This window comes from Pipra filicauda, unplaced genomic scaffold, assembly GCF_003945595.2.
Source record: "Pipra filicauda isolate LSUMZ 115617 unplaced genomic scaffold, ASM394559v2 scaffold99_size2403431_pilon, whole genome shotgun sequence".
NCBI lineage: Eukaryota > Metazoa > Chordata > Aves > Passeriformes > Pipridae > Pipra > Pipra filicauda.
In genome coordinates, this window is record NW_024105197.1 from 717,173 (window position 1) to 738,097 (window position 20,925).

Consider the following 20,925-nt stretch of genomic DNA (forward strand, 5'->3'; position numbering starts at 1 on the left):
GTTTCATGCCTCAGACCTCAGCCTTTATTTCTGTGCTCTTAGTCAGACATCTGCACGTAAAGTTTTGACAGTTACCATACCTCAAATCCTCCAAAATTTTGCCAATTACTGCTATAGTATAGGTATAGCAATTGTTTTTAGTGCTATAGATAGTGGCCAATGTATAAATTTTTTGAGGTATGCTGCAATGAATCACAAATATGTTTTAGGTGTAGATTCTTAACTGGGCAATTGTTAAAATTTAGAATTTCATAATATTTACTACTCTTTACAGCTCTACTTAAATATCATACAGGTATTTATGTGCCAGGAAGGTACATAGGCAAATAAACTTCAAGGTTTTAGATAGCTTTAATTGCTTTTGGGAATAATAAACAGATTTAAATCAAGTTTACTAAAACTGATGCCCTACTGCAGGAAAAAAAATGTACAAATCTCAAATGTCCTTTGTCTATCACTAAATCTAAATACTTAAGCTTTACTGAAACATAGACCATTATGAAATCTTCCTTCTGCACCTACCTGCCTTTCAGTTTCTCTGGAAACAAATTACAGTTCTGCTGGTCTTTCTGTGAATATACACATGCACACATATCTCCATGAACTCAATCACTTGTGACAGTTTAGTCTTCTCTGTTAGTGTATGTCTTTTCCAAGCCATGGACAAAATTCAGATGGTTCATTTGGTTGGTGTTGTCATTGTATTTTTGGGTTCCAGGGAGTGACCCCATGGTTCTTTTTGAGATAACTACAACTGAGAATTTATTTTTTTATCTGAAATAATATATACCTTCTCTTTTCTCAAAATCTCCCTCTTCCTGTTAGTAGCATGTATTACTTTTTGAAGACTCAGTCAAGTAATGCATTGGGGAAAACGTGTTCTTTGCTATAGAAACTTGCATTTTTGGACACATAAACAACAGACAATGAGTAAGAAATACAGCTGGATCCTCTTCTACAGCCTGTTGATGTCAACAGAAAGACTTCTGTGGCCTTTATACAACCACCAAGTCACCAAAAGACTTGCAATCAAAGGGTGGAAAATATCTATGAGGATTTCAGTTTGACAGGATCATGAACGAGGAATACTACACAGAAGGATGGCAATGAAGCAAGTTGGAGCTAAATAATATAGTGGAAGAAGGGACTTCTTATATATAAAGAAAAAGGGCTATGCAGAAGACACAAAAATAAGAAATGAAAATATTCCACCACAAATCACATAAGAAAAGAAAAGAAGGAGTTAGGCATAATATTTTGAGCAGAGTGATGAACAGATGAACAGAGATGCAGCACACAGATGAATTAATTTAGGGCATTAAATCTTGACTCAATTTTAGTGTACTTTTTATTTGAGAATCAAATAACTCAGAATTTTTCTACCTTCAAAAAGCACATTGACAGACTTGTTTCTTGAATAACCTAATTTCAAATGGAGTGAATTACAAAATCAGAAATCCTCCATAGGCCTCCATACAGCTCCTCATGAGCTTCATGCTGACAAAATGGTTTTCAGCTTCTGAGGCAACTGCGCCTACATGAGGTCTACTAGAAAAACCTCACTATACAAGACACTTAGCCTCACAAGGAGTCTGGCAAAATGATATTTATTGAATCTTCTTAAATAAGCTCCCGGAAATACATGCACTCTTCACATTATATTTATGCCTGAGCAGTACATTCTGAAAAAAAAATACCACATTAGCATATTAATTCAGTTTGTGTCATACTTACTAACTTTACTTGCAATTATAGAGAAATTGTATTGTGCTGTGTTTTCTCTGTCCAGTAATTCATTGGTAGCAATGGTTCCTTCAGTAGCATCTATTGTAAAGTAGCTGTCCACATCATTCTTCCAATCGATGAAGTATCTATATGTGAAAAATATTAAAGTAAGTATATGCAAATGTGCAAAGATTACTCATTTGTCACAGCAGCAGTGTAGCCTTCTCAAGTTTTATTATTTTTCTCTTTGCAGCTATTACCATCCTTGCAGGAAAAACACAATAAAGAATGATTTGTTTATTTCTTTTTTCCAGAGTTGGAATGCTCAAGGGGAAATGGGATATAATGAAAGATTTAGTACTTCTGGTGTTCAGATGATTTGAAAACTTTGAGGTCCCAAAAAGTTGATCTGCATCTGTGACCCTGATCACTTACACCAGCCACTTTAGAAAGCACTAGATAGGCTTAGAGGGAAAAGAAGAAAAGGTATGAGAAATAGTGCTTGAATTATGAACAGCAATGAAGAGTATATCAGATCTGGTCTCTTTACATCCATCTGTAGCTGCACTAGGCTGGACACAACCTCACTGGCTTGCAAAGAGGTGTCCTAGCAGATGTATGCAGGTTGTTGGCACAGTCTACTCAAAGGTCCCTCACCTTATTAGCAGGGTCACAGCATGAGAGATGAAGAAGATTATGCTTATTCCCACATATTTAGGATCAAAAAAAAGCTCTTTGCCTTTGGGAAGAATAGGTACCTTTCACTGGACCTGTGAGGGTGATACCTTTGGGTGTGTTTTTCTTTCTGAAGCCTTTATTTGTCAAGTATGAACACAGAACAGGTTTAAAACTGAAAAATATGTACTCATTTGTCATTTTTCTCTAGCAAGGAATTAATAAAAAGCGGAGATGCACTTGTAAACATAACTGTCTAAAAACAGTCTGATAACTATCCCAAACCCATTTCCCTTAAAATGCTAATTAATTTGAAAGTCTATTTTCACATTTGATGCTACTGCTTTTAGTCATAACAGAATAATAATTTTTCTGATGCAGTTTCCACTAGCTAATTTCCTTCTCATTGTTAGTCTCTTCATACCTTGATGGTGTTTCTCAAAAACTAGGCAGGATGAAATTAAGAAAGCTGTTTGTGAGCAGTAGGCAATAAGAACAAAATGGCACTCAACAACAAGTACATTAGATCATAAAACTTAGATAACCATTCCTATGACACCTCATTGCATGTAAACCAGTGAGAATAAGAAAAAAAGCTGACATGTCGTTCTCTGATGGGAGTAATTTACGTAATTAATGTATAGAGAATGTAACGATAAACACTGTATTCGTTTACTGCTGTAAAAACAAGAAATGGTAGAAAGGGGTATAAGTCATATTCCCAAAGAAAATATCTCTGATTGGAAGTCCAGAATATCAATAGCTCAGAAAGAACTGAACAGTAAAAAAGTAAAAGAAAAGGTAGCATGCTTGTTTGGAGACATTATTTTAATCAAAATCACCAAAAAAATCCTATCTGTAGATGAAATAGGTTATTTCATCAATTGACAGGGATCATTACCATTTCACCGCTTTAACTGAAAAGCTTCAGAAATGGTTTGCTAAAGGCAGCATGTATCCTTTTACACAGTTGAGCAGGCACATTTTCTTGAATATGATAATATTGTCTACACACATTTGTAATTTCAAACTCATTGTTCAAAATTTGGTTGACATAAAAATTATGAAAAATATATAAGCCATTTATTAGAAATATCATTACCCTAAGATACTCTCTCAGGAGCAGCAAAATTACTCTTTCAGGCTTTGCATGTTTAATAGATTACAATTTCTTCCAAAATGAAATATGCAGCAACACGCAGATAAATGAATTCAAAGCATGAGAAAGTAACTTTGCTTTTATTTCCCCTTAGAAAGATTAACTTTGTCTAAGTAACCTGCACATCATAGTATGAACCCATGAAGAAAGTACAGGCCTTAATTCAAAGCACAGTGTAGATGATGGACTCTTTCACCAGGAGGCTTTGAAACTACAGAAAACATATTAAGTATGAACACTGTTGTGTTTGAAGTGGACTTAAAGCATGAATATTTGCAGGATCATAATCTGATAGTCTATCTGCACGCATTCACACAGGTGATTAACTTCATGCACAGGCCAAGTATGCCTATTCCTAAAGATAAACAGCAGCAGAACCCAAGTCCACAATAAACCCTGCAAGGCTAGCACTACTAATGCTGATACTAAGAGCAGAATTCCTCAGGGCTTCCATGGAAATGGGATCTGTAATAATTGAACAGTTCGATAAAAACAGAACTGTAGCAATTCTTCCAAATCCATTGCCTTTACCTGTGTTAACACTGTGGAAACTATTATGCCATTACTGTTAGCATTGTTAGTATATTTATTTATTTATTTTAACTTTGGTATTATCTTTAAAGACATCCTTTCCTTCTCTCTCCATGTGCTGCACAGATGCTTAAATTAGGGGTGTAAGAGCCAGTTATTTCAGTTTCTCTCATTCTAAGAATCTACAGAAGGAAAAGATGTAGGAGGAAGTATTAGGGATGGATTGCCTAAAATATATACATTTACAGGAAAAGTTGCAAACAAGCATCCCTTCTTCCTCCTTTCATTGGTTCTCCATGCATAGTACACATGAAAACATATCTAGCAGAAAATCCTCTCACAGACATCTCTTCTGGAAATAGCATTGCTCTCAGATACCTCAGTAAGTCTATAAAGCTTAATAAAAGAGTGAATGGGGCCCCATCTGGCTGGTCTTCAAATGGGAATTTTTGGGACATCCCAGGGGGAGGTCACTTTTGGCAAAGGCTCTAAAGGAAATGTGGTTTCCTTCTGTAGCCCAAAAGCATTCTTTACACTCTGATGCTCAATGTGAGATTTTTTGTAAATAGAACAGCAACAACTAATATGTTTCAAAGGCCAATGGTATTGCCTGAGCTCTGTCCTCAACATGGAAAGAAAATACTTTAAAGAACAGAAGAAATAGGAAAAAGGTCTCCAACCAGAAAAATCATTCACTTTCCAGAGATTAATCCAGGTATCTGGGACATAAATCCTGACATTTCTTGTTAGATAGTGATACGAAGAGGAACAGTGTTAAAATACTGGTATTAGGACAGCTGTCTAGATCTTCCAGTCATGGTCTAGCGGTTTGAAGAACTGAGGTTGGTTTGTTTGACTGCTCAGAGTGCCTGCCAGATAGATCATTGATGACTGCACTGATCTCAAGAGTCATTTTCCTCCTTGAAAAGTTAGGGAGAACTTATTTGTTGACACAGCAGTATTATTTTTCAGCAATACTGTTTTTCCGAAGCCCCTGAACAAGCCAGCCTGGCAGGTCTGAGTACCAAACATTAATATAGTTCATATTCACTGACAGGGAAGAAACTTTGAATTATATGTCTCCCTGAATATTCTTCCTAGCAGAGAACTGTATTCCAGATTATGCTATTGAAGGCAGGGAGAGTGGAATGATATACCTTTGCTAATGTTGTCTGAGTTTTCTCAAGAATACCTGCATTTGAACAGGTATGGTAGAAGAGACAGAATGGAAATATTTGGTTTAAAAATGATAAGGTTCAAGCCTGTAGGGCTCATCCAGAACATTCGAAAACACAGACTGCCTTCTTAGGAGCTCCAAGAATTATGGGCATTCACCTTGCTTAATGGTGAGACTGTGTGTCCCTCATGTGGTGAGAGCACTCCCCTGAAGGAGGGTTCATACCCTTTTGAAGAGTGGAGGACAGTAAGGAAGACTGTTTTGACTCTAACTGCAGCACAAAAGATGATAGAGTGCTTGATGAAGTGCTATTGAATACATTGAGTGACAGCAGGTCATCCTTGTGAGGATAACAGGAACTCTGAGCCATTGAGCAGACAACTGTACTTGCTTCAGACTGTTGTACCATGAATAAAAGAACTGGACAGCTGTCCTGCTGCTTCTATAGAAATATGCATGACAACACGGACAACATGCTCAGAAGGAATGGGATGTAGCAGGATGCTAAGGAGGCTGTGAAGCTTAGGACTTGACTTGTATTTTTTTTTACCTTAAAAAGCAGGGGGAGAGACTTCCCCTGACTAGCACAGGCATCACTTTCATGGCAACAGTAGGGGTGCATCCTCATTAAAAGTTTATAATCTTTGTCAAAGTCTTTTGTTGTTTTGTCTTAATAGACACAGCAGCGGTGACGCAATGCAACAATGCAACAGAGGAATCATATAATAGCACGTTAACAATGTACACCATATTACAATCTTAGTTTCTCTCTGTTTTTGGTTTCTTTTTTTTTATAATGCTTAAGCAGAAAGCAGAGTATGCATCTGTGTGCCTATGCATTGGCCCATAATGGGGATTTCACCAGATGTTCCCAGCACTCTCAGGTCTTCTTCTGAAGAGGATGTCATAAATGTAGAGAAAGTAAAACTAGCAGGGAATCAAGTGGTACCAGAAAAATTTGCATGGTGTTGATATGGTGAAAGCTGAGTCATATTAAGGTTAAGTGCTCTCTTGTGCATTCCTAGTCCAGAGGTACCCCAGTGTATTTATCCTTGCTTAAATGTTCATGTAGCTGACAGCTACATCCATCCATGTCTCAGACAAGCAACTTTGACATAATTTTAAACTGAAAGATCTCAAAGACTAAAAAAATAGGCAGACTCACAATACCCTGCCCATATATACCCATACCTCCTAAAAACGAAGAGCACAAGCAGGCCTGTGTAACTCTGCCATATCACTGCCAGTGAGACACAGAAGTACTTATGAATCTGGAGAAAAAAATATTTGTCTCCAGAAATTTTATTTTTGATACTGGAACTAAAAGATTAATAGATGGAGCCTTTGGTTAAATTCTGAATATCTGAAATGGAATATACAGTTCTTAAACCTTTTTCATGATATTATGATCATGTAATTTAATGAGCAGGCTAAAAAGAAGAGAAGTTAGAGGAAGTAAGTTGGAGGGAAGCAAGTTAGAAGAAGAGAAGATTGCTTTAAAGCTAGGCTAGGAGGATCAAGACCAAATGCCAAAGAAGTAAAATGCAAGGAGTGACCTCAAAGAGTGCTAAAACACCTACAATAGGTAGGGTGCAGTGATGGTACGCGTGGTAAGCGTGAGAAGAGCTCTGATCTGCCCAAGATTACTCCTGACAGTAACAGCAAAGACACCCTTCATATGGCAAGCAGGGAAAGGAAGCATGGATCATGTTCCTAGAGACACTGTTATGCTAAAGGCACTGAGACCAAATTTGCTCCTGCTGCAACAGCATGCATGCAGAAAATCATCTGAAGGATTAAAGCACATTATTCAATAGGAATTGGCATGAAAATGGAAAGGAATAATACAATTCAGTGAGCAGTAACACATTTAACATTTAATTATTGGCTTTCATTATTGTTTTATTGTGCCATAAATAGGGACCAGTAATTGCAACCAGGTTCCTAAAAGAAAAGGGGAAAAAAAATAGAGGGGGACATTTCTTCAATTTTTATATTTGATACAGAGTTGTCCCACATCATCTGTTCTACACCAGGATAAACATTCTTGTCTGTATTTCAATTGCTATTGTGAAATTGTATCTTAAGGAGACCCAGATGGTGAATCAAAGAAAACAAATATCATAAATTTTCTGTGCAGACTCTGAGTGATTTGACTGTCAGTCCAAGTTTAGAAAGCATCTCATTACTTCAACTAAAGCATGTCAAACCCAAGCACTGAATGAAGAATTGAAGATTTGAGAAAATTCTTGCTGCAGTGGGATAAAAAGAAGTGTAATTTCGAAGAGAAAGTAAGTTCTCAACTATGCTTTTCCATGCATAATTTTTTCTAATTTCAAATATTTACTTAATACCTTTCCCTGTAACCGAATGAAATTGGAAAAAAATCCTTCCTTTCTGTAGTTTCTTGAATGGCTGGGCTCTTTTAGAGTTTAATTTCACTTCTTTTGGGTCACCAGTCCCTTCTGATCTTCCCCAAGAACTTCATCCTTGCCCAGCCACTGGGGAAAGGGAAAGCCCCTATGACTGGTCAGTGGAGGGAGGAGAAGGTGCCTGCAGCCCTCAGAAAGTGCTTCTGTCACCTTGAAGATGCTTGAGGCAGTGGTTGCGATGCAGGTCTCAATTTCAGTCAACTCAGTCAACTGAAGTAAAGGCAAATTTCTTGATCCAGGCTGAATAATTGATGTATTTTGGTGTTTGAAATTGGTTTAATGTTACCCACTTGAGAGGTTTCGGATTGACTGCTTTGAGAGAACTACTGAAAGTAGTTCTGTTAATAATGAGAAAATGAGCAATATGTATGAAATGTAATATTTGCAAATTAGCTACTCTGCACTATGAACCTTAAATGATTAAGAAAATGAAAGGATTTACAGAAAAACAGACTTTTTCTGCTTTCGGGGAGAAAGATTATGGGAAGAAATAGGAACAACAACCATAAGGCAAAGATAAAGATGACGTTAAAAGGATAAATAACCTGGTATTTTTTCTCCTTTAAGTGAAGACTACATTTTGTATTATGTAAAATATCAGATCGATTGTCCAAGGGCCTCAGAGATAATTGAGACTGACTAAGAACATATGAACTTAAGTGATTTATCTTCTTATTAAATCACTTAGGGTCTCATTGCTAGAAGTACCCTCGAGTTAAAAAAAGGAGTGCAAATATAAGCTCAACACAGCCAAAATTAGGTATTTGAAGGTTAATGGCCTCTAGTCATTGTACGTTCATGCTCAATAAACATTTCCTAAAAAATTCCTATTGATTTTTTTTAGTTTGAGAGAGAAATAACCTGGTTGATAGAGGTACTTTATAAAAATATCTCAACTTTTCTCAACTCACACATTAATGATATCAAGTACATTCCTTACTCTGATACCTAGTGACTTAAAACATTGTCTTTTTTAAGAAAAATGTTGCAAAGAAAGGTAAAAGATGAAATAACACATTTCTGTAATGTGACAGATCACTATTTCTGTATGTAACCTTTATTTGTTTAAATTGTATTCACTTTAAGGTTTATTTAAATATTGAGCTTCAGGTAAACAAAATTCAGAGTCCATACTAGCTTGGGATAGTTAAATACCGCCTATCATATCAGAAATAATAAGCAGCAATCTAAAACAATTAGAAACATAAATGACAGCTTACAGGATTCAGTTGGGTATTGTGATCAGTTATGATTTTTTGTATATCCTACATATATATATATATATTTAAATGAAAGATGAAAGAAACAGTAACACAGAAGTGGCAAAAGGGCTGAGGGACTGGAAGAATACAAATCAGATTTTAGGTGTGATTTGACTACCTGAAAGCAAAAAGAAATTTTCATTAGTAGAATAATCATATGCCCTGGCTTGAAATTATTAGATCTCTTCATAATAACTGGATGTCATGAATATGACACCTCTATGAAAGAATTTTCTCCTTGGCATCATGTCACTAGATAAATATAAAAAAATTGGAGGAAATTTACAGAAAAGCAAGAAAATTTTCTTTGGCCTAGGAATTCTGAGTTATAAAGAAAGATTAAAAGAACCAACATATGTTTAGCTTGGATAGGAGATGAAAAGAGGGAGACATGATAATGGCCTACACATAACTGAAGAGCTTAAACACCGAAAAAGGAAAGGTAGAATTTGTCCAGCACAGAGAAGTGGAAGGGCAAAACTCAGAAGGGAAAATTTATGTTATGCAGCACTATCTTTCTCTCAGTGATGTATACTATGCTGCACAAAAGAGGAATGACATGAGTTCTGTCACTTGGTATTAGAAAGCCAAACTGGGTAATATAACAGAAACTGTGGAATAAAGGAAATTTCTAGAAAGATGCACTAAATAATCCTATTAGCCCCTGTAATGCTAAACTCTGCTAAATATAAAACAGTATCATCATGCCAATCAGAAAGTGCAGTTCCAAATATTTTAAAATATAATAACAACAGGTTTTTCATTTTTTATAAGATTGCAGTTATTAACAAGTAGGAAAACAGAAAAATCACTCGTACAATGAGAAACAAGAAATTCAGACTTCAAGTCAAGCCTGAAAGAGATTAAAAAGTTGGAGAATATGATGTGTTGAACAACATATCTTCCAAAATCGCATTCTGCCAGCAAAATTTCCTGCCTGCAATTGTAAATCCATTCATGGAGTTACCATTGTTTAAAACCTATCATATTTACATGCATAAATACGTGAAACACTAAGTCAGGTCTTTATTGCTCTTCTCAAATGTAAGTGCTAAACTCTTCTATTGATTACTCTATCTTCCATTGCAGTTAAGAATAAGGAGTTATTGCCATGATTTTGCTAAAGGTGCAATGAAGAATTCTTGAAATGACTTCCCTGTAGACCATGTGTGCTTAAAGAATCCATTAAGTTCAAACAACTATAATTAAATGTAACAAAACATTTTATTTTCCTATGCTAAAAGATACAGTCATCTGAGTTACTTGCTTTTAGGGCTAAATAGGATAATTAAATTTCCAAAGTCTTTCTCAGGGCTGCAGCACTTGAATCAGTATTAAGTTACTTTAGTTTCTTTTTCATACCTTCTTTTGATTTAAAGATTACCCTTGCCTCTGATTCTTGTGATTTTCTATTGTTTGAAAATTACTTGTCTCATGCAGTTTTACAAGAGCAGAAATGTTAAGCAATCTTTTTTCTCCTCTGTGCAGCATGATAGTATGAAATAAGGTGTCATGTACTACTTGCCTAACAGGAGCACACTGCCTTTGCATATCAATCACATTGTCCCGTGCTAGTAGAACTACAATATTTTGGAAGTGCCCCTTACACTGTACAACCAAGCAACTAATGTGCATACACAGTATTATTCACAAAATATATGAAATATTTTAGATTTAAAAAAATAAAAGTACTTGTTATTGAATAAATTCTGTTAATATAAAAATATTCTAAAAAAAAATTCTTAATAGAATGAAAATAAATAGGACCTCCCTTGTGCAGAACTTCCAGTTTTAATACCCTGGGTTTAATACTGGGATATTCTTCTTGGAGGAAGTAAATGCGACCAAATTTTGCCAATTATCACATAAAAACATGATCTAATATATTCATACTAAGAGTTATTAGAAAAATCTAATCCTAACAATAGCAAAATAACATTTGAAGTTTTGTTGTAAAATTTTCTGTTGTTAACCAAAAAATGTAAAGGACATGGTAATGTTCCTAAGTGGCAGATGCTGTTCTGCCAGGTTGCCTTTTTTTTGTTTGTTCGTTTATATGTTTTAAATAATTTATTAAGCCATCTCCCTTAATGGGAGCAGAAACTTTCTGTACCTTTGCTGAATATCTTCAGAACACTGCTGAGGTGTTAGAGGTCAAACAGAAGGGAACTTTCACTGGTTTGTTGTCAGATCGTATCCTTTTGGTAATCCCGTGGATACCAGCTGGATCTCAGACTAAACCTACCCATGCCAATACATAACAATATCAAATACTTTTTTGGTTTTTTAAGGGGGATACTAGAAATGGAGGGAAAAAACCATAAACATGCAAACAAACAAAAAAGCTCAACAGACAAAAAATCAGCTCTAGCTGAACTGTGAAAAGTAACCAGCACCTCCATTCACTGTTATCTAACTATTACCATTAAACCTTAATATGACATTTCTCCTAAGTGACCCAGATAGACACAGTCATAGAAGGACCTCGGCTGCTGTTCCAGGTTAAGTGACCTATCCTGACCTCCCTTCCTGTTTCCAATCAGTTCTAGTCTTGCAGTTCTCCTAAACGTGATTTCTTTTTCAAATGGAAAGGGACAGTTTGTGAAGTAGTTTGGTTTCAGCTGCTTTCTAACCTAAGCTGTTTCACACATTGAGTCACTGGTCAGTTGCACTTGCCGAACTCATATCAAAAACTGTCTCAAGTGTGATGCTAAGAAATTAATGTCTCAGTGTTGCATATTCAGATGCAACCAAAAATGAGCAACCAGTGTAGTTGCTTTACTGTCATATAATAACACAAAACCAACAAGGTGAGCATAGGTAGAAAGGTCTTAGTGGCATTGCTTTGTTCCAAGATATCAAAAACTAGAGGTACCTGTGTGGTGATGGATGTGGTGTGAATAAGTGGCAGAATTGTCTTTATATGACATCACACTTTCCACACCTAAAAATAAATACAGACCCCAATTTACTAACATATTAAAATGTTTCTGTCAGTTTTACAATTATTTTTGTTTCAGCATTTCAATCAAATCCCCATATTTGTTTATGATTTTGTAGGTATTTTCAAAGGCACTTAGCACTGATGTAAAGTTGTTGCAAATGTCCAGGCTGAGTGGTTTTTGAAGATCTCGTTGAGGTAATGTATCTAGTCTTTTAGATAGGAGAGTTTTGTATTAATTAAAATATTTGGGCTTAAAAAGGAGAGAATTTTGGGATTCTTTTGACAGAAGCCAAAACAAGATGTTGCCTCTGTCCCCTTTTCCAAAGGAGTTCAGCAGTATAATTTCTCAGACTGATATCCTGTGTGCTGCACCCTAGCCTTCCAACAACGAGTCTTGTCTATACTGGACATCAGGTAGTGATGCTTAAGAGAAGGACTGAGGAATTGTTACACTTTGGGAGAAAGTACGAACACTTCTTGTCAGTGTTCCATCCGTATAATTTTCATGCCTTTCATACAACATTTGGTCTCCCACATGAAAAAATAACAGTTTGAGTCTTCTGCATAGTACTTGACTGGGTTCACAGTGCTCTGTACATGGCTTCATACTTCTGTGCTTTTAATCAGGAGGTTGAAGGGTTAGTGATTTTAGCAGTCAGTAGCTTACCTGATCTGGAATGAGTAGTATCAGTGCAAATAAATTATACTTTGCTCCTTTGGACAAAATCAACCATTATACCAAATTAATTGACAGGGAAGCATTGGCTGCAGACAGCCAGACTAATGATGGGTCAGAGTCAAGTGAGGGAAGCTGTTAAACTTTTCATAAGCCTTATAAATCTTACATAAGAATTTTAGTAAAACACTCTAGGTAATACAGGAATTAAAATGTGGTGCAGCTCAGTTATCATCCCTTCCAAACTGCCAGTTCTGCCTGTCTACAAGTTCCTGTGATTTCTCTTCCCTCTGCTTTTAAAGGTTTTGTTCATTTCCTTATCAAACCCTCCAGTCAGCTCCATTGTCTGCTCTGCATTTCTCATTACCAGCTGAGTATCTTATCAAAAGCTGTTGTCATTTGGAAAACGCATTGTTTTTATTCAGTCTCAACATCATTTTTCCTGCCTCATTGAGCAGGCAGAACTGCAAGACAGGCAGAGGGAAAGCTTTGTCCTGTAGTTTAATTAAGTCTCAGTTGTTTGGACTGTGAGCAGCAGCAGAAGTCACATTGGACTTAACCCCCTCATTCCAGGCTTAGCAGTCAATACTGCTATGGTGAGAAACAGTAGAGTACTTTCTCTACCAGCACCACAAATTGTAGACCCCGAACACCATTTCACCCTAATCTTGAAAGGTATACATTTGCCCTCTGCACTGTTGCCCATGGTCTGTTCTTTCGATCTTCATCCTGCCAATAGCATGAAGAACCTGCACTCACCAGGGCACACAGGCAGTGGAGAGCACATCTCACATTTTGTAAAGAGGAGAGCAGGGCTCCTGTTTTGCTGATTTTAGGTGGGGAAAGGGCATGTTGAGATGGATGTCTGGATGACTATCAGTACCTCTACAAATGGGCAGAGTATAGACGACAGAGCAAATAATTCTGAGTGGATATCTCAACCCTTAAGAAAGCTGAGAGGGGGAAAGCAGATGCAATGACTCCATCAGATAGTCAGCCTCAGTAGAAGTTTAAACTATTTTGCACTTGGGTGCATCTGACCCAAACACCACAGAATAAGACAGAGACGCTTTCTGGGCCTCTGCTCCTACACCTGGCCTGTAATTCTTCGCCTGATAAAGTGTGAAGGCAATAAGTAGCATAGATACTATGGAGGAAAGCTGGCCTACTGGCATATATTCAATAGTAATAATATTTGATTGTTTTCTTTTGCATCATGCAAATATTAGCTCTGTTCTATGTCTTCTGGATATCAAAATCTGAACAAATATTTTATATTTTTACCCATTAAAAAAGCTGAAGTAAAATGCTGATGCTGAGACAATCAAAGGAAAAAACAAATAAAGTAATCATGCTGACTCTAGAGAAAACTGCAGCACACAGTAAAAGATTTACTGCTTGCTTAGATCATCAGCTGGGACTCACTTGGATTATCAGCTGCATCTGCAAGAGGAAACACTGAAGTCAGGAATTGGAGGCTTCATTGTGCTGCTTTGAATCTGGTTTGATGAAGCACTTATAAAATAAGAGATTATTTAGGACATTTCTGATGCTTCAGGAGCTGCTGCATTTTCCTCTTTTGTTTCTCCTCCCCAATCCTCTGCATGTACCAAGGAACGCAGAATCTGCAGAGATCAGTGTAAGTATGAAGTCACCTTTTCAAAGATTTTATGGATTTCATGAGGGCAGCATGTTGCAGTCAGAAATTTGAATACCAACAGAAAAGGAACTGCTAGGATAAGCAGAAAACCTTGGACCACAGAGGTTGGTGAAAAAACCATCATCTAAAAGACCAGACAAGATCCATTGTCCTGATCTCCCCCAACAGGATGCAGAAAGACTTTGCATGATGCTATCAGATATCCCATTCCCCAAAACGTAAATACTTTATCCCAGAGAAACGTAAATCCATTTTTCCCCTTATGTCACCTCTGTTACTGGAAATGCTAATAGACTGTGGGAACCCCTGTTTGGAATAACCCTTCCTCCTCATTAACATATAAGCCTCCAAGACTTAAATAGCACTTGCATGTTCAATAAATCATTCTAGTTTTTGCCTCTATATCTGGGATCGTGATAGTTTTATTAGACCGTTACAGTAGCAGGAAAATTTGCAGAATAGGCACCTCCTTACTCTTATCTGCCTGCTGGTGGTCTGACCTGAGCCACATCACGTCCCATCATTTGCCTCTAAAATTGGCTCCTCTCTCCTCCTATCTGAGGTGGAATTTCTGTACTTTGTTTCCTTTGCAATATTTTCAGATTTATTTCCTAATATAATCTGTTACTATAACTCTGTAGATTTAATATATAAGTGAATGCTGATAGCAGTCTTTTTAGCCATCACAGATGATCTTCTGCCATTATTTGCCACACACTCTGTTCCAGTTTACTAAAGAGGGATGATGCAGAATCACAGAAGGGTGGAGGCTGACAGAAAACTCTGGAAGTTATCTGATTCAAACCCCCTGATCAAGGAGAGACACCTAGAGCAAGTTGTCCCAGACCATATCCAAATATTTTTTTAGTATCTCCAGAGACAGACTCCACCGCTTCCCTGGGATGCCTTGCCAGTGCTTGGTCATCCTCTCAGCAAAAGAAGTGTTTCCTGTTCCTGATGTTCCGAGGAAAACTCCAGTTTTAGTTTGTGCCCGTTGCCTATTGTTCTGGGCACACTGAGAGGAGGCTGTCTCCATCTGCTTGGTACCCTTCCTTGAAGTGCTCTTATGTGTGCTATTAAGTGCATTTATATGCACTCTTAAGACCCTCCTGAGCTTTCTCTTCTATGGTCTGAACAGTTCCAGCTCTCTCAGCCTTTCCTCAAAGAAGAAATACTCCAGTCCCTCCATCATCTTCTTGGCCCTTTTCTGGGTTCCTCACAGTATGCCCATGTCTTTCTTGTACTGAGAAGCCCAGAACTGGACACATAAAAGTAGAAATATCTAAGATCTGTTTGTATCTACAGTCAGAATGTGACTGAAATGTCCAAACACATAGATCCCAAAAACTGTATAACTCTCAAAACCCCTGTTGTGTAAACATCATTTACAAGCCTGACAGCAAAGAAAAAAACCACACAAATATATAAGAAATTCTATATGCAACCATTATTTAAATATAATGGCTTCAGGATCGACTTTGTGTACCAATGTGCAGAATAACCAGCTAACATGTAGCACATAAGTTTTTCTTAGACATTGTTTTTAGTTCTGACCCCCCATAATTCTCTTAATGTCAAGCCCTGAGAGGTTCACTGATTGAGATGATATGGTTACAGCCATTAAAGCTCTGTTTTAATCTCACAGTTGCTTTCTAGAATGCTTGAGAAATCCATTGCTGGTGAAATTTGGAATAAGACTTCTTGATCAAAAATCAGAAAGACTATTATTTGAGGTAAAGTAAAATTACAGTGTGTGCCTTTGGGATGAGAACTGGCTTTGTAAAATCACATCACTAGTGGCAAAAGTGCTGTGAAGTAAACCCAGAACTATTATGGCCATATTGTTCCTTTCTGCTCACTTTAGCTACCTAGCTGTTCTCAATTGATTTGAAAGCTTCCCCTGCCAAGTTATTCTTTGCCTTGGATCTCAATGCACACTTGATTTTCAGTATCCATTTCCCTCCCAAACAGGCTACTCACAGAAAGCTGCAGTCCATAAACTTCTTGGGTCTACACGTCTATTTTAGTTCAATCTCCTGACTGATGTTTTATAGTGTAATATGACTGCATATGCCAACCGAAGATCACTTGCTGTTTTTCACAAGCTGCAGTAAGTTGATGAATAACTGACTGTAAATAGAAGTTACTGGCCTCTCTCAATTTTAGTCTTTGTTTTCAGTTGCTTTTGACTTGCTGGACTTAGGAAATAATACTTCATGCTTCAAGTTCAGGTGTTATCTAGGAAAATTTATGCATGTCAAATGAATCCTTCCAATTTTTTTGGGGAAAGGCCTGATTTTTCTCTAGTGCAGTCTTTCTAACTTGTGCCAGAAAGTACTTACCTTTGCTCCATGTTCCTGTCAGTCCTGAGAAAACCCATACAGATCAAAAGATCAGTCTGCATGTGTCCCAAAATTACAAAGAAGAGTTTTTAACTCGAGTCTCTGACTGTTTAAAGTGAACCTGCTGCAGCATCACAGAGGGCTAATGTGACAGTACATTTACCTTCCCCAGTGAAGAATCATGTATGATCTCTTCAGCCTTAAGTATATACATTTAAGACTAAGGTTAAAACAAATCCACACTCGTTTTGTAGTGGCTCCTTGTAGTAGCTCCAAGCTGATCACTGGAATCGAGATACCAAAGATCTTGAATTGATACAATTGAGCTACTTGCCTGCTGAGCTGTGGTAGTTGCCTGCTTGCATGCGTCTAACCCATTGTAAATGTGAAATAAGATGTATTAATTTAAATTACCGTGAAGAGGATTACCATAATAATTTGTTATTCACATCTTGTTTCATGGTAAAGATAAAGCAGAGACTGACTGTGTTGTGACTCTGCTAGAAAAAAGCTCCTTTTAAAGGACAATTTATATACAGAAGAGAAAGCTTTTTCTTCCTTGTGTTTAAAGAGAAGTGACCTTTCTGTTCAGCCCCTTAAAAACACCCAGTTGCTGAGAAGGAAAGACAGCTCATTCAAACCCAGAGAATGGTAGAGCAGTTCATGGGATAATATGGGGAAGAACTTACAAGAAGAGGACAGTGGAGTGGAGGATGTAACTGCCTGAGATCATGAAGACAAAGTCTAAGAGTCAGAAAACAGGGAACAGAGGAAGAATCAGAAAGTGAGGAGAACAGGAAGAGGAAGTAGGAGTTCACTGCCCTATATAAATTTCAACTTTGCTGTAAGGTGCGTAGATAGGGATGCTGTTGTGTATATGGTAGGTTAGTGTTTACAAAGCCAAATGAGAACTGAAAGTAGAGAAGATGGTGAGGAAAGAGCAGATGTGTCTGCCAAATATACACCTTCGGATTCAGAGAAATTTTTGGATACAAACCTAGTTTCTATAGTTCTAGAAAGAAGATAAAGTAATTGAGACAAAGAGAAAAAAATACAGCAAGCCACTGAGATCACAAGATATGTCTTTCCTCCACGGAAGAAAGGGAGTAGAGCAGAACATCAATGAATATAACGGAAGATGGTTCAGGAGGAAAAATACAGAAACCGGCTGTGAGAGAAAGAAAGACTCTGGAATAGGAGACTGCTATTTGACAGAGCATAGGAGATACAAGAAAACAGTGGGCTGGTAGAAGGACTGAAAAGTATAGCAAGGCATCTGCAGCTGAAACTGAGAGGTACTGGTGCAGGGATTTGAACTGGACAACCTGGAAAAATCAGAATTTGGAAAAGAGGTCTTAAAAGCAGTGGAGGTTACAGGCACTTCATAAGAGGCAAGGGATGGAGTATAGCTAATATTGCAACAGAAACTGAGAGCACGTAACAGAACAAGAAGTGTGTAAAAGTCATCAGACCAGCTAAAAAAGAACCAAAATTCCTGAGTTCCACCATCTTTTATCTACATGAAACCAACTGGCAAAGCACTTTGCTCTCCTTCGGCATAATACCATAGACAGAAAAATAGCTATCACTTAATCTGTTATTAAATGAAGAGATGCTGGAACTAGATGTCCCAGACTTTCTATGTATGTATACAACTATAAAATAAATTGTGATGCCACAGGATAGAATTTTTCTTTTTTGAAGAAAAAGCAAATTGAAAAAGTATATGCACAAAAAATGTCAAAATAATTATGGGATTGAAAGTTCAAACTCTTACATATTTAACTGTAATTCATCTTTTTTGTGCTTGTACATTAAGATAAGGTTGTGAACTAGTTTAGAAAATAAATAAGGCTTTTCCTTTGGATGCACATGCTGGGAATAAAGTCTTATCCCCAAGATACTGAGGGCAGGATTGACTAGTGCACATGGCCTTTTTTATCACTTTTATATCACTGTTTTATGACTCTGGACTTGGTCAAGAAAATGCATAGTCCCCACAGCTTTCCTACTTTGATTGGTTCTTTCGGTTCATAAGGCAAAACTCCCGAGTCAAGCAGAGATCTGAAGGGTAGTGTTGTGGCACAGAACACGGAACTCATTTTAATTGGAGTCATATATGGGATTCACATCAGGAACAATAATTCTTTCATACTTTGTGGCCAAAGATCATTTCCATAGATATCTGACAGTTTCAGAGCAAAATTGAACTTCTCACACACTATTAGGCAGAGCTCACTATTCTAGGAAGTACTGCGAGTAACTCAGTGTTGGCCCCCATTTGCAATTTCTTGTTATTTTGACAACTCTGTCTATAGCATTCATGCTGTATGGACACATATAACAGTGATTTTTACAAATTACATACATTATAACACACTACAAGACAGCTGCTTTTTTTTCCTCATAGACATCTTTGAACTGTTTTAACTAGAGAAGTCTGAGAAGAACATGAGATCAGTGGTTTTTTTACAAGTGTTTTGGGATTTTTAATGGCCACAAAGTACGTAGAGCTTCACCTTAACTCGTATGCTGAACATTTCTTGAAGCACTATGGATAAAATGGGAATAGATCTTCCGAGACATATAAACTCCAGATTTAACACAGTTTGAAAATTAGGTGCACTGGGGTAATGTTCCAAAAAAGCTTCAAAGCCAGTCACCCTTGCAGGTGTTGAATACCTGTGGCCCCTTTTCTCCTTGTGTTTAATTTCCTGTTCATTACCGAATGTGCGCTTTGTGCCCTTTCACTTCAACATCTCTAGCAAATATCATCCTACAAAACAAGCCTTTTAAAATTCCTGTCTTGTCCAAAAACTTGATACCAGTAACAGGAGAAAAGAGAAAAAATAATATAACCCTTGCCATTTTCAATGTCTTTCAGTAAAATATTTTTCTTTTTCTAACAACTGAATTTAGTCTTCATTCTTAGCTGTTACCTCCCCTTTCCTGATGCATCTAGCATAACAGACCTAAAGTTTATTTCTGATAATATGCATTTAGTTGCTGGAACTAGCATCATTTCCTTTCATGTGAACTGTTCTAAACTCTGTTGTTCTCTGGAATTTTGCATTCTGTTGCATACAGTACAGATTTTATCACAGTCTTTATTGTTTGGCAGACCCTTGATTATTTTTTTTTTTTTTTTTTTTTTGCTATGGACACCTTAATAGCCAAACTGCTCTAGGAGAACATTTCAGAGAAAATGAGAAACTGTGCCACCCAGTAATTTGTATGGACTGTGGCTTCAAAGAACATGACCTGCTTTTCCACATTTGTTTAGAGAGAATATTTATTCAGAAGTTGCTTGGACTCCTTTGAAATAGGATGAAACCAATAGAGCTATTCTTTACATCTATGAGATGATCTATATTTTAAACAGCTGACAAAGCATAATTGGCTAAGGTACATTAAGAACTTGCAATCACATGCAATTCTTTCAAATGAATTTACATTCTTCTAACCTATGGTCATGTACTTTTTTTCTTATAAAACTTATAGAATATTGAATACTAATACATCAGTAACCAACAATTGCATATAATTTCTTGTTCTGTTTGGAGTAGTCCATGTTTAGATACAAGTAGGGTTTCCCAGAACATAGAGCATTGTCAGAGTTCCAGTAAGTTAATAAGAACCTTATCATTAATTTCAAAGAGCTGTAGATCAAGCTGCATACAGAGAATCACATATATTATTACGAATCATTATGATCATGTGAATTATTATGATCATATGGTTATGAATATATGAATCAAAAAATGAGAGCCAAGGAAGACTTTTCAGGATTGAAACATGAAAATTCATAGAAATAAGAGGTCTTACAAGGTCAGAAGAGAGCTGCATGTAGAGGTTTCCAAATTAATCTTCTCGGCATGTCAATTAGCTTACTGGAACACATTCCTCTCCTTAAAGCAACATCTCTCCCTACAAAGTCTGCCAAATTCAATATGTGGCTTACTTCTGGGTAGGAACCCATTTGTCTGAGAAACTGGTAATACTGGGACTTAGTTCATGTTTTTCTGTGGGCATGAACCAGCCAAATTGGTTCATAAAGGTGACCCTGGGAGCACTTCTGTAGTTTCTCAGTGTAAGGGGTCAGCAAGTAGAGCACTTAGCCAAAAAATGTAGAGGTATTTTATAATATTCCTGATCTTTTAACTGTAGATGAACATTTGCGCACTGAAGTAGAGATTTCAGGATTAAAAAAAGGTAGACATGGACACTTTAAAATGGATCCCTTAATATTCCAGGGAGCACAGTATATGGATAAATCATCGTGAGACTATTATTTTTCTTGTGTAGTTGGATATGTAGAATCAGTAAAAAGCACTTGAGACTC

At 36.9% G+C, this 20,925-nt stretch overlaps 1 protein-coding gene across 3 annotated transcripts in view; it reads right to left on the bottom strand.

The window, feature by feature from the left end:
- The window catches only part of LOC113997535 (cadherin-12), a 347,586-nt gene that overhangs the window by 17,447 nt on the left and 309,214 nt on the right, over positions 1 to 20,925 (bottom strand). For all 3 annotated transcript variants that reach the window (XM_039378099.1, XM_027739466.2, XM_039378100.1), the window contains one exon: positions 1,735 to 1,871. In XM_039378099.1, the coding sequence (XP_039234033.1) occupies positions 1,735 to 1,871 (137 nt within the window). The remainder of the gene's footprint in view (positions 1 to 1,734; positions 1,872 to 20,925) is intronic.